Source organism: Lathyrus oleraceus, chromosome 4 (genome assembly GCF_024323335.1).
Source record: "Lathyrus oleraceus cultivar Zhongwan6 chromosome 4, CAAS_Psat_ZW6_1.0, whole genome shotgun sequence".
NCBI classification, from domain to species: domain Eukaryota; kingdom Viridiplantae; phylum Streptophyta; class Magnoliopsida; order Fabales; family Fabaceae; genus Lathyrus; species Lathyrus oleraceus.
The window spans coordinates 167,195,520-167,208,932 of NC_066582.1; the positions used below are offsets into that span (position 1 = coordinate 167,195,520).

The 13,413-nt window shown below is 33.1% G+C and overlaps 2 protein-coding genes across 2 annotated transcripts; both read right to left on the bottom strand.

Annotated features, from left to right (window-relative positions):
• Window positions 1–1,747: 1,747 nt before the first annotated feature.
• LOC127135319 (short-chain dehydrogenase PC-15-like) lies at window positions 1,748–2,660 on the bottom strand. The gene has a single exon (XM_051062059.1). It carries the CDS (start codon window positions 2,650–2,652, stop codon window positions 1,810–1,812), a length of 843 nt encoding a protein of 280 aa, XP_050918016.1. The 5' UTR covers window positions 2,653–2,660; the 3' UTR covers window positions 1,748–1,809.
• Window positions 2,661–6,065: 3,405 nt separating this feature from the next.
• LOC127074341 (thioredoxin-like protein AAED1, chloroplastic) lies at window positions 6,066–10,694 on the bottom strand. The gene is made up of 7 exons (XM_051015647.1): window positions 10,262–10,694; window positions 10,021–10,067; window positions 9,806–9,920; window positions 6,878–6,922; window positions 6,733–6,792; window positions 6,531–6,626; window positions 6,066–6,434 (listed from the first exon to the last, which is right to left on the bottom strand). Exons 1-7 carry the CDS (start codon window positions 10,535–10,537, stop codon window positions 6,315–6,317), a joined length of 759 nt encoding a protein of 252 aa, XP_050871604.1. The 5' UTR covers window positions 10,538–10,694; the 3' UTR covers window positions 6,066–6,314.
• Between the last annotated feature and the right edge of the window lie 2,719 nt (window positions 10,695–13,413).

A 13,413-nucleotide genomic window follows, 5' to 3' on the forward strand; every position in this document is an offset into this window, starting at 1 on the left:
TTAATCAATTAAGACTCTTAACATCTTTCAAGTTTTTCCTGTGACATGGAGTCAATTAAAATTAAATGAAAGGATAATGATAGTAATTAAAATTTGTAACTTTGTTGAAAGACTTTTAAATATGTAGATTCCATTTGATCAATATATACTGTAATCATTAGTTTGCATGCATATTTGCATGACCAATTTCGTGGAGACAGAAATTCTAGAGTGCATGATTTTGTTTGAGAAAAGAGGTCGAAAACGGAGTTTTTAGTTATGAAAGAAAACATACATTGCAGGACCAGACCAGGAGGAATGTTAGGAAATAGAAAAAAACACTCTTTTTGATTGTAGTAATCATCACTATATCCACCCAACAACCACTAGAGACCAATTATTTTGCACTAAAATTAAACTATTTTTGTGAAAGATAAATAAAGAATCTCCTATTCACTGCCTTGGTCAAATTTGCTTTCTTTTCATTCACCATGCTCTCTTTTTTTCTTCTTTGATTTGGACTAGCTAATTAATACAATTATTTGTTAGCAACATATATTAGGTTTTTATAGGGAAGAATCTATTTTATGTCTCACTTTAACTAGAAACATGGTCATTAATAAGGTTTATAAGTGAATATTTCTTACTTTTTTTCAGGACCAAAAGGGTTTTTACCTTAATAATTAAAGTTTAAAGATTGTGACTACATAAATCTAAAAGCTAAGGCAATTGAACAATCATCACCTTCCCTAAATTAATAATGGAGTATGGATTTGTGACTTAAGTTTATACGGTAATTCACAAGTTAGTTTGATAGCTTAAGATTTATGACTATCTGTCTTTTTTTTTCTTTTTTAGTTTAGATTCAAATCTTTTAGATGTTAACAATTGTTAATACTAAAACCTATTATTAATTCAGTTGAAATTAGGGTGACATACGGGTATATTTGTTTTCTTAAGTTTGTTCCGGAAAAAAAAATGGAACGTGACGGACATTGTAGGATATGAATTTAAAACCTTGACATGTCCTGGAAAAAAAAGGGTGGGATAAGATGGATATGGAACTTGACAGACATTGTAGGGTATGAATTTAAAACTTTGACCTGTCCCGGAAAAAAAAGAGGGTGGGATAAGATGGATCTGTGGGCACCATACATTTTTAGTCTAAAAATTATAAAAATTATAAAAACATCTGTAAATGTTCACCTCCACAAAAGTCTACAAAAAAAACGGGACATGTTCACGTCCACAAAAGTCTAAAAAAATGGGACATACATAAAGATGGGTCTGCGGGCACCACACATTTTTAGTCTAAAAATTATAAAAACTTCTGTATATGTTCACGTCCACGAAAGCCTATAAAAAACGGGACGGATATATTAGAGGGTGTGAATCTAAAATCTTAATCCGCCCTACAAAAAAGTGCGGGCAAAACGAACATGTTCAATAGGTCGGATGCGTTTTATCACCCCTAACTGAACCCCATCGGTGGGATTGATTGCTTAGATTAGTATTAGATTAGTCGGATATCAAATTTTTTTAAAAAAATTATACTACAAGATATTGTTCATATAATCATGTAGTTGCATATCAAATGTTTGGCTACAAAATGGCATGTGTAATCTACATGTGTATTATAACAATTAGCACCATGCTATTTTACCCCATTTCTTACTAAAACAATAAGTAGCTAGTATAAAGTAACAAAATGATATTTTCATATCACATTACAAAACAGTATATAAATTATTCCTTTGACTCAAACAGTAAACAGTAAACATTGAAACAAGAATTTTGATCATAAAGAAAATGATCATACAAATTCTCAAATCAAACCTTTCTATTAAGCCCAAAACGTGAAGAAAAAAACATGTCTCTAACCCAAAGAGGAGACCAAGAAAGTAAGGCAAACAAACCAGTCATGTGACCAAAAACAATTTGCTTAGGTGGTTTAGAACCCAAAACCTTATTAACAACATGTCTAGCAAAAACTCTACCATCTGTTGCTTTTTCACCTTGAGAAGCTCTAGCTCTTTCACCTATAACTTCCTTAAAATCCTTATAAAGCTTCCAATCATAATCACTTAATTTCTCCAAATTAGCTTTCCCCAAATTTGATCTAACTGAACCTGGCAAAACCAAAACAACATTGATCCCAAATGGCTTCAATTCTAACCTCAAACTATTTGTCATTGCATGAACACCACTTTTGCTAGCACAATATGACCCTGCCCATGGTGTTGAAATATTCCCAACTACACTTCCAACATTAACTATGGTTCCAATTTTTCTCATAGCCATGTGAGGTACAACTTGTTGCACCATTCTTAGTTGTCCCAATGTGTTAATTTCCCATGCTTTTCTAACAGTATCGAGCGGTAACTCGGCTAACGGACCCGTGCTACCTATTCCGGCATTATTAATCAGAATATCAATACGACCGTGTTTTGATATAATAGTGTCCACCGCTGAAGTAGCGCTTTGATCAGACGACACGTCGAGTTCGAGTGTCTCTATGTTGTCGTCTGACTCCAAATCTGACATGTCTTGCATCCGCGTTGAGATGTCAGAGGCAATGACGCGACATTTTTTCTCGGAAAATACTTTGCAGTATTCGTAGCCTATGCCGCCCTTAGCACAACCCGTCACTAGAACAATTTTTTGGTCACTCATAGTTTGATTTCTTCAATTGAATGCTTATAATTATATATGGATGTGTACTAATTTAAAATGAACATCAAATTATCCATCTTATGTGAATGTTGGACATTATTAATTTGTGTTTTTTGTCACATTATTATTATGCAAAGGAATATTCTTTTGAACATATGCTTATTTGTTGTTGGATTGGCCGTCTGGCCGGCTATATGTTGGAATTGTTTTCTTTATGGTTGCAGTGTGATGGAGATGTTATATTCCTGTCACTTTCTGCTGGACAATTTTGCAACAAAACAAGGCTCCATAGGTACAAGACATTTTCAGCTTTTAATGACAGCCACTCTGAAATTTTTTGATAATGTTATGAGAACCTCTAACGTCTTCAACCGAAATTATGGTTGCAATATTGTTGATGTGGTAGTCTCTGCAACCGCATCATACTGCAATCCAAATCACGCATTCTTCCACATTAGGAACCGCATTTGACATCTTTACTAAAGTTTTTTAATCATTTTAGAACCCAATATTTAGTAACCTTAAGTATTTTTTATGGTGTATTTGAAATTGTTCTCAATCAAAATTTACGGTGCAACAATGATAATGTGCATCGCCGCAATCGCAACCATAGCTGCAACCGCAATTTAAAACCATGTTCTCAATGTTACAAACAAAATTCAAATTTTATTGTATACTTACTTAGACGATAAGTAACAACTGGATTCATCAACACTTGATTGTGACTACACACAAACTAAATATGTAAGCATTTACTTAATTTGTCAAAAACATCATTTCTAGTGTGAAATTGATTAGTACATGAATAGATAAACATGAATGGAGTATTATTTAGTCACAAAGTGTAAAAAGTTGGTCATAAATAATGTGAAGAGACCACAAGTAAAAAAGTGAAATTGGATAGCAACTAATCTGATTAGTATCCAAACCTGTTAAGAATACTAGAGTGTATGCATGAGAATTGAGAAGAAAAAGGTGTGTTTGCACTTTCTCTTTCTAAGTATATTTAAGTAAAACCTTTCATTGAACCCAATGAATGCCATTTTCTTCTGCACATCTTAGCCCCATTACTTCACTTTACCCCACGCCCAGTCCATTTCCTCCCCCCTCTCTCTACCATTAATGTTGCATGTCGTACTATTGGGTGAGAATCTACTTTGCTGACCACAGCATTCAGAATTCCCTTTTACTTTTACACTAATCTTACTTCCAAATATATCCAACTAAATATTGCAACACTATTTAAGAGTCGTTTATAAGTGTAAAGTCCGTTTCGTAAAGTTGAATTAGACTAAACCGTAAATTTTAAGATGGTATTAGAATCTAGTTTAAGATCAGTTGAGCCGTCTATTATTAGATTTCCGTGATTTATTCAATCTTGGACGTGTTTATAAGTGAAGATAATTTTCATTTTAAGTATCAGTTTTGTATCATTGTCAAAGAATTAAATGATTTTGAAATATTGATGTATCATAAATTGCATAGGACAATTGTGGGATCAATCCATTCAGAGATCCAACACATTTCTAGTACTCCTTTAGTTATGATACAGGCAAGACGACTACCTAGTCTAGATTAATTTTAGGCCTGCAGCAAAGACCTACTAGATTTTGTTTCGTAAGAAAAGATAAACCATAAGATACTTGGTGAAATTTGTGGGAAAAAATAAAAGAATAGCTGACCCTTTTGCATCCCAATTTATTAACGTCTATCCAAACTAAAACTGTTCACATTCCTAGGACAATGAAAGAGACCAAACAAGTGCAAAACAGGGTGGAATTGCAATGTTACATTTAGTGGTATGGTTGAGAGAGTATGCTAAGGGCTTGTTTCAATTCAAAACAGCAAAAAGCCAAACCTTTTCTCACACATTGGACTCACTCACAGGTTGCTATCATATATCTTCTACAAGTCTATAATAACTCACTAGCATGCTGCTTTTTTAGGTAATCATCAAATTCATCTTTAAAAAAAGTTTGTTAGTCTCTAAGACTGCTCTGGAATTACATGATTCTTTGTGGTAGTAAAATAATGATGCGATAGGTTAAGGGTAATGTTTTATTTGGAGTCTCAAACGTGCATTTAGGTTCAAATATATTAAAATGGGTTGCTAGTATTATATTTTTAATAAAATGGATTTCACTTATGTAAAATGTGGAAAAATATAAATGAATAATCCTTTAGTCAGTTACTTGTATATATAATGAAAAAATAGAATTTTACCTAAGGGTAATTTTGACAAAATACAATTAATACTATCTTGAATTTTGTAAGTGATAATTATCTTAAATTTTGTAAGTGACAATTAAAAAGAAATATATTTAAAAAGAAACGGATAGAGAGTAGTGGTTTGTAGCTAATAACTCGTAGCTAATAAATTAATTTGAGTATTTGATTAATTAATATATATAGCTGATAAATACAAATAACATAAAAGGATATTTTTTAATATATATATATATATATATATATATATATATATATATATATATATATAATTTCATGAAATATATGAAATAATAACATTCAAATAAACTAGTTTTTTTTGTCTTACTAAACATATTCTAACTATCTATTGGGAGTTTTTAAGGGAAGAATGGAGGGAAGAGTTCTTTAAAAAAAAGAGAATGAGTAAATGAAAAAAATTGAAAGATTTTGATTGGAGAAATTTAAGGGAACTGTTTTTATTCATAACATCAAAAACTATTTAATTTGAAGAATTCAAAATTTGTATTGAATGAGAGTTTTGGAGAATTTACGTAATATTTCAAAATATGTTTTATGTTAGTATTCTGAAAATTAAAAATACAATAATCAACACTTCTTTTCATTCTATATAAAATCACTTTTTTTTTAAAATATCAAATACTTTTCTTTTTTTTAAAATTTATTTTCGGAAGCTTTCTCTTTTCCTTTCTTCCAAACTCTCAAACAAAGTCCAAAAATTTTTAAACAAACAATTGAAAATCTCAAATTAACATTACATCTTCCACATATTTCCCACCCTCGAAAACCACTAAGTTAGTGTGCATTATAAAACACAATTTTATGTCATCCCAAAATATATTTCAAAACTCAAAAACAACAAAAATCAAGTCTTATCTCATTAAATAAGATTGCCTACATATATCAACTTTCACCGTAATATATTTCTAAACCAAAACACTTTTTTTCAAATTGAAAGTATACTTGAAATTACGTAGTTTAACAACAACAAAAAAGTGTTGTGGATAAAGTTGGGCTAAAATAATCCAGCTTGGGATAAGGGCCCAAATAATATAAGGCCAACACAAGTACCACCATGACAAAGCCCACTTTATTAAAATTATATTATCATCATTAGTGTTATTTTCAAATTTTCAGTTCTAGGTAAGTACAACAATTTACAACTTTCATTATAGTCATTCAAATGATTGAAACAAAAACAGCTTACATATGTGACAATTGCCATTTCTAACTCAAGTTTTGGTACAATATACTTAAGTTCACAATGAACTACTGTATGTAATAAATTACATAAGGTTTATAGATTGAATTATATAAATATGATTTTTATATGTTGGCTCTTGTATGATTCACAGTGAATCCTATTCTAACAACAACACTCTTCTTAAACTGAACATTCCTAACGTTTTGCAAATTTACAATTTTATACAGTACAGTTAAGCAACAGGAACTTTGCAGCAAACATCAAAAACATCATCTAAAGGTGCGTGATCACCTGTTCCTTCGTCTTTCCTTGCATATAATAGCTCTTTCCCTCTAAACACAAACATCCCTCCCTGACAGTACAAATTGATCAATTTAGGAAACCTTAGTTGAAAAGTAAAATATTAAGTTTGATTTCACTCTTTTGCAACCAGAGTAACATATCAAACCTGTTGCAAAACCCCACTTCTATCATCTGGAGTGGCTTCTATTGTGTAGTTTTTGGTCGCTTTTTGCAAAGCATCAAATCTCGATAGCACCTTTGCCTGTTAATAGCAATTTTGTAGCCAAAACATGTTAATCCGCATGCGAAATGGAAAATGTCTAACAAAAAATACATAGTATTTCATTTAAGTCCAAAGTAAAGATTACACTGGCTGGATTGAAGAAAGTACGCCCAAACCCATAGTAGAGGTCTAGAAAGTCATATGTCTGAAAGACGGGGAAATTGGTTAAAATAGACATTTACAAGATGAGATCTAGTGGGTGAATATTCAACATGCTATCCATGCATTACCTTGCGGTCAGGATCTGCATAAAGGCAATCCATTGGAAATGGTAACTGAACATACAATATCAATTGAAAAAGAAAATATTAGTTTTGAGTCTTGACATCAAGTACATGTTCATACTAATAGTATATAAATAAGTAAATTACAAGAAAGTTTTCAAATTTCAGAATACTTAAAAGTATAGAGATCCATATCTCTGGCTGACTTAATTAAATTAAAATGAGCCTATATTGATATTGCTACCCTTAGCTAATTTACAACACAAACGGTGGGTGACCTTTCAATAAAGTGGATTTAAAATTAAATTACATACCATTGAGCTGAAATATACTTGGGACTGGTAACTCTGTAATTTTCACAACTATAACAATTGATCAAAAAATCTTAATAGAAAACTAGTTGCCATGGTTTCCTACCTTTCGCCAAACTAGGGTCAGCTGTACATAGCATGCATATCTTTATCTCTTCTCTATCACTATCATCACTACTACTATAATCTACAATTAAACCTCATAACTGACAAAAACACACTCATGTCGATTCACCAAAACTCATAACTCTTAAACAAATTAACCAAATAAAGGATAATACAGCAAATGGTGACACTAAGAGGAGTAGAGCAAAAGAAAGGTTGTGTGAGATGAGGACTAAAAAAAGAGAGGTTGTGTGAGTCTACAAAGAAAATAGCTCATAAGAACAGCAAATGAGACAAACCTTAAAAGAATCTCTTTAGCCTTATCTCTGTTCAATCTCTTATATCTATTGTTTTCAAATTGGTGAAATTTACCCTAAGCTAGAAGCTACCATAAGACGGATAGAAACCAACTGATATAGAAAAGGAAATAGGAAAATCCCTTTGAATTATAGAATAATATTGCAGAACTTCGAGGGTCTGCACCTCCCTAATGCTAAAATGGCACCTTTCTATTCAAATCACATAGTAAACTCTATCCTATCTTCACATATTTATTCTAAACATAAATAACCCACATAATTGATAACACATAACTACTCATAATAACATAATAACTGCCACTAAAGTGCTACTAATAACATAATAACTGCTACAGAACTCAACAGTCAGTTTTCTTTAATTTCTTAATGAGAGGTCTAACAATACTCCGCCGTAAAGACTCACCTTGCCGTCTTTCATCTTGTCCTCATAATTTGATGCAGAAAGATTGAGTTGTACATGAAATAAGAAAATTTTCTCATATCAAATTTGCTCGCTAATGACAGTCCTCTCGTGATCAAATGTTGGGGCGTCGGCAGCACCGGTAGTGGAATTTTCTCGTTCCTAGACTTTATCTTAGGAATAGTAGCAAATGTCGTGGGAGACCCAACATCTACTAGTTTCGGCAATGGTGGTTGTTGGCCTAACTATTCTGGCGTTGATTGCTTATTTGGTCCATCACTGAGTCTCAATTCTCTAATTTTCACTATTGTAGGATTTCTTAAGCTTGATGACACAGGTGACATCATCAGACCCAACATCTACTAGTTTCGACAAGGTAAACCTGAGTCAGAATCCTTGTTTGGCGGATATGTTTTATATTTCTACCAGTTATGTTATATTAATTAATTGTGTGTCAATTATGTTGCCAGTTACTCCCTCTGTTCCACACTAGAAAGAAATGTCCCAAAATAAATGACTCATTTCAATTTCCAATACACTTTTTCCTTTAATTAATATCACTTTCATCATTTCCAATACTTGACAAGGGCATTTTAGTAAAAATATCATTCTCTCTTCTATTTTATTTTTTTTAATCGGTGTGAAATGGTCAACTGGATCACTCATTGTGGGACGGAGGGAGTAGTAACAATAAATAGAAAGAGGGCAGGGCATAGTTGATTATCTAGGGAAGTTATTCAGTGGTTGTTGGGAATGGAGAGAACCAAGCTCTCGGAAACTTGGTGAAACAGTGTCTGTGTTCTTGTTTTCTGTGTGTAATATTTCAATTCTGCAGCAGTGTACATGTTTGTACTCACTCTTTTGGAGACCAATCTCTCTTGCCAAGGATCTAGTGAGTCAAAAGTTCACCCAGATTTTCTCCATGTATTTCTTACAATAATATTTCATAATGTACCAAATCTTCCATCACCAATATTTTTCTTTGATATGAAATTTTAATTTCTGATATTAAAAAATAATACTTAGTTTAATTGAGATATTCTAAACTTATTTTCTCCTGCCGCTTTCATGTTTTCAACAAAGTGATATTCCTGAAGTTATATTTGCCTCTTCCATGTTTTGCATAGGGTTAATGGTTTGTTTTGGACCGGTTGAGTATAATTTGGTAACAAACCAATTGGGAATCAAGTGTCATTATTTTTTAAAATTCTTAGCAAGGTTAAAATCTAAAGCATGATTAAAATACTAGTATTCTTAATTGATGTCAAGTTTTTTGTAATTTCACCAGTAGCCTTCTATAGAATGTGTTTTACGCCAGATTTGTGAGCATTCATTATCCGTTGATGTTAGTTATATATGTGTCAAATACTAAGTTGAACTCAATTTGATGGTTTCTTTTCTTCCTCTATAGCCTATCTCTTCCCTAACAACTTCAGTCCCCAAATTAGAGAAAGTTAACCTGGATTGGATTTGCAATGAGACAACTTCTAGATGCCACAATGGGAGTTTTTATGTTTCTATTCGTATAAATTATACAAATAAAACTTAAACACTATATGATGCTTACACTAGCCATATGTGCATTGTAGAACCATGCATGTTTCAATTATAAGAGATCAAAATATGTTTGATTTTCATTTATATACTCAATCTTGAAACCCTAATAATTGAGACTGAAGCCATACAATTTGCTTTGGATTTCATGGAAAGATGCACATGGTATACAACTTCATTATTTTAAAGCATCATAACTAGCTAGAAAAATACTGAAATGACAAAGGAGGACGAAAAACCTTACTCGTTCGGCAAGGATACGGGCTTTATCGGGGGCACCAACACCCACTGCAATTAACTTGACACCAGCTGAATCAAACCTTGATTTGGATTCTTTCAAGGTTGAAGCCAGTTCCCAGCTAAGAACAAAAGAACACAATCCAGTGTAAGAAGAATTATCCCTCAAACAAATTCTGATTAATGATAACAAAAACCCAAAGGTGAAAATCATTTAATTACCAGCATGGGCATCCAAAGTGCCTCAAAAGTGCCACCACAGCTATTCCCTGCAAGAATTAACTCCAATCAGCAACCACAAATCAACCTATTATTAACTCAACTAATTAATCAAATAAATACTACTTCAAATTAATATTCCAGAAAGTAAAAACCAAAATTTTAGGTCAAAACGTTTGTGTGCCCAAAACCTATGAGATGGGTAAAAATCAAAGCTTTTGTATATGAATATAAGCATGCTGACCTGTTCTTGGTCCCAAAGATCTTTGAACATGACAGGCTCACCGGCGGCGGTGAAAATGCTAATGTCACCGAGGTTTTCTGTAACAGTGGGACTGTACTGCGAATTGGAGGCTTTGGAAGAAGACACTGGTTTGTTGCGGGCGACGGCGACAAATGAAGCCTTGAAGGTATTCGATTTGGGGGAGAAATGGACGGTAGAGATGGGGAAAGGGTGTGAATTTAGGGGTGTGATAGATGGAAGAAAAGGAAATCGTGGAGATTGAAGAGTTGTAGCCATTAGTTTGTTCCAAATCGGAATGAAGATGACGCCTAGAGAAGATGAATTCGCGGTGACTCGAAGCTAGCTGTGTGTATGGCTACTACGAACAGAGAGCGAGCGAGGAACAATAGTAGTTCCGTGGCGGGAGAGGTTTTCCTTTCTCCACGCCAATATATTTGATAATTTTATTTTTAAAAACGGTTTTAAAATTGTATATTAAAAATTGTTTTTTTTTCTCATTTCAATTTTAAAAATTATAAAGCAAATTTTTTTAAAATTTATTTTAGTTTTTTAAATTTTTAAAATAATTTTTAAAAGTATTTTGATAAAATTAGTTTATCGAACAAATTTTATTATTTTCAAATTTTAAAAACTATAAAATATTTTTAGAAAACCAAATCAAACATGTGTTAGACCTCTGAATGTCCATTTTTATAATTCATTAATACGAAAATTAATATTAAACATCCTTCTCTACTTGACTTTCATGTCACTATTGTCGCACCGCGAAAAATATCTGAACGCATCGCATGTTCGAAGATACAACAGAGTCGTCACCGAATATTATTTATTCCAAAAGAAAAGAAAAAATATCGATAGAACTCAAGGGGGGAGAAAAAGAGTAAGGAAGACGGTTATGCAATGGGAAGATATTAGCATCCCTCACATCTGTTATATTCAACCGGGATCATTTTGATTGTTCTTTGCTCGAATGGGTTTTACTATCTAAAGGTTACTTGTTACTGATTAAAAGGGGAAAAATAAATTTATTAATTAATGTGCTCGTCAAGGATTCGAATCCTCGTGCGTATTCTCATAGTGCAATGAGAAAATCAGAGCTTCATAGTTCGTGGTAGAAAATACGAATGTGTTGGTTGTTTTTAGATAACAGTTATAATTGTATCCTAGAAGTGTGTATACATTAGCTTATTTTGATATTTGTTTGAATGCTCTAAGATTTTAGTCAAACTGCTAAGGAAGGATTATAATAGTTCTTTTATGAGAAAGAAAGAAAATTATTTTGAAAATTTTGTGTGATAAAAGAAAAAGAAAGAGTTGTTTGACTTGAAAAAAGAAAGAGAACTTGCTTGAATTGAAACATAATTGCTTAAAGTGTAAAAGAAATGTTGAAATGAGAAAAGTGTTGTGAAATGAGAAAGGAGTCATTTGTGTGTAGTGACAATATTGTTTGAACCAAAGGTTGTGTTGTTTGAATCCATATTCTAGGTGTGTCTGAACCAAATAGTGTGTGGCGTTAATCAATAGATGGTGTGGCCAATGTAAGGATTGTAGGATTTTTCCTAGATCCAAGGATCAAGACCTACAAGAAGGGAATTGCCAGAGCCTGGAGCTCCACAGGGCAATGTATGAAGGTTTTCCAAAGCATGAGGCTCCATAGGTAAATGCATGAGAGTTGCCAAAGCATGACGCTCCATAGGGCAAAAATAAAATAAAAGGGTTTTCCAGAACATGAGGCTTCACAGAACAATGCATGAAGGTTTCCAGAGCTTGAGGCTCCACAGAGCAATGCATGAAGGACTTGATTCAGAGATGTGTATTTAACCATGAGGTGATTAACCCAAAGAATATATGAAAGTCGAACTATGTAATGTTTGGTCCAAATAGGGAGTGTATTGTTGATGAAGATTGTTGCAATGTTGAGATGTTGTTTATGGAGAAGAAGACTTGACACTTATTTGATTTGAATTGCACTAAAGTCTATGAGTGGAGGTGAATACTTTGAACAAGTGGGTCAGGCGTCCTGTATCCAAATATATTTAGAATGAGGATATGAATACTCTTTCTTATCTCTTCTCCATTACTTAAGGCTCGTGGTGCACAATTCACATCATAACTAACAAGTGTTTGTCGCTATCGGGGTTTTGAAATTGGGTAACGAAACTGGGACCATCATTATGTTTGAATAGAAAAAACAAGAGAGTCAAACAATAAATGGAAAACGCACGCGCAAGGACCAATAGGAATCAAACAACACATATTTTTGAATTCGAATCAGAAAAATCATGCGCGAAGAACATTGCATTCAACCTTCAACTATCCAAAATCAAAACCTCAAAACACGTGTTTTTCACTGGATTTTATCATGGAAACAACTTCTATACACATAAGCAAATCAACCTCCACACTTATGAGTCATTAATTAGCTCTGAGTGTGGAGTATTTTCCAGAAACTCGGAAGAACGCACTTGACCTAAATCAAAAATTAAATGTTGGATAATGATTAATCAGAACTCAAAACATGGGGTTAATGATCAGTGAGTGATTTCAAGTTGAATGGTAACTTGTTTGAGTGAAAGGGGTGAGTGAAATTACCTAATCGGAATCAGTTTCAGGTATGAACTACGATGAGTTGGTGTAGCTCAAGTGAGGTGTTGGGAAGGTGAGTTAGTGTTTGGAAAAGTTTTAGTGATGTTCAAGGATGGATTCTGGTGGTTAGTTTAAACTGAAAGACTTTAAAACTTAGAAATGGTATCTTTGTTTTTTAAGATGGAAATCGATTTTACAATAGAGTGTATTGGGCTTTTTAAGCTTGGTTTTTGAGTGAGACACCTTCCCCTATTTATAGGGAAGGTGATGGAGTGGTTTGGAGGGGAAATGAGAATGGTTTACTTCAGAAAGGGTGAAGCTCGAAAATATGCATAAAGTGAAACTTGTGGAGACATGAAATGGTACAATCTGATTTGGTCTGCTCCACCAATCAGTTGGTTTTGGTTCTTAGCACCAAATGGGGATAGACACGGGCAATGATAGGGTCTGTTATGCATTTGGAACCTATCCATTTTAGGAAATTCTAAAAATTGCATATAGTATCGGGTTTGAGGATTGGAAAGGTTTCCACATCAAAGTTGACCTCCATTTGGGCCTTGGTATGT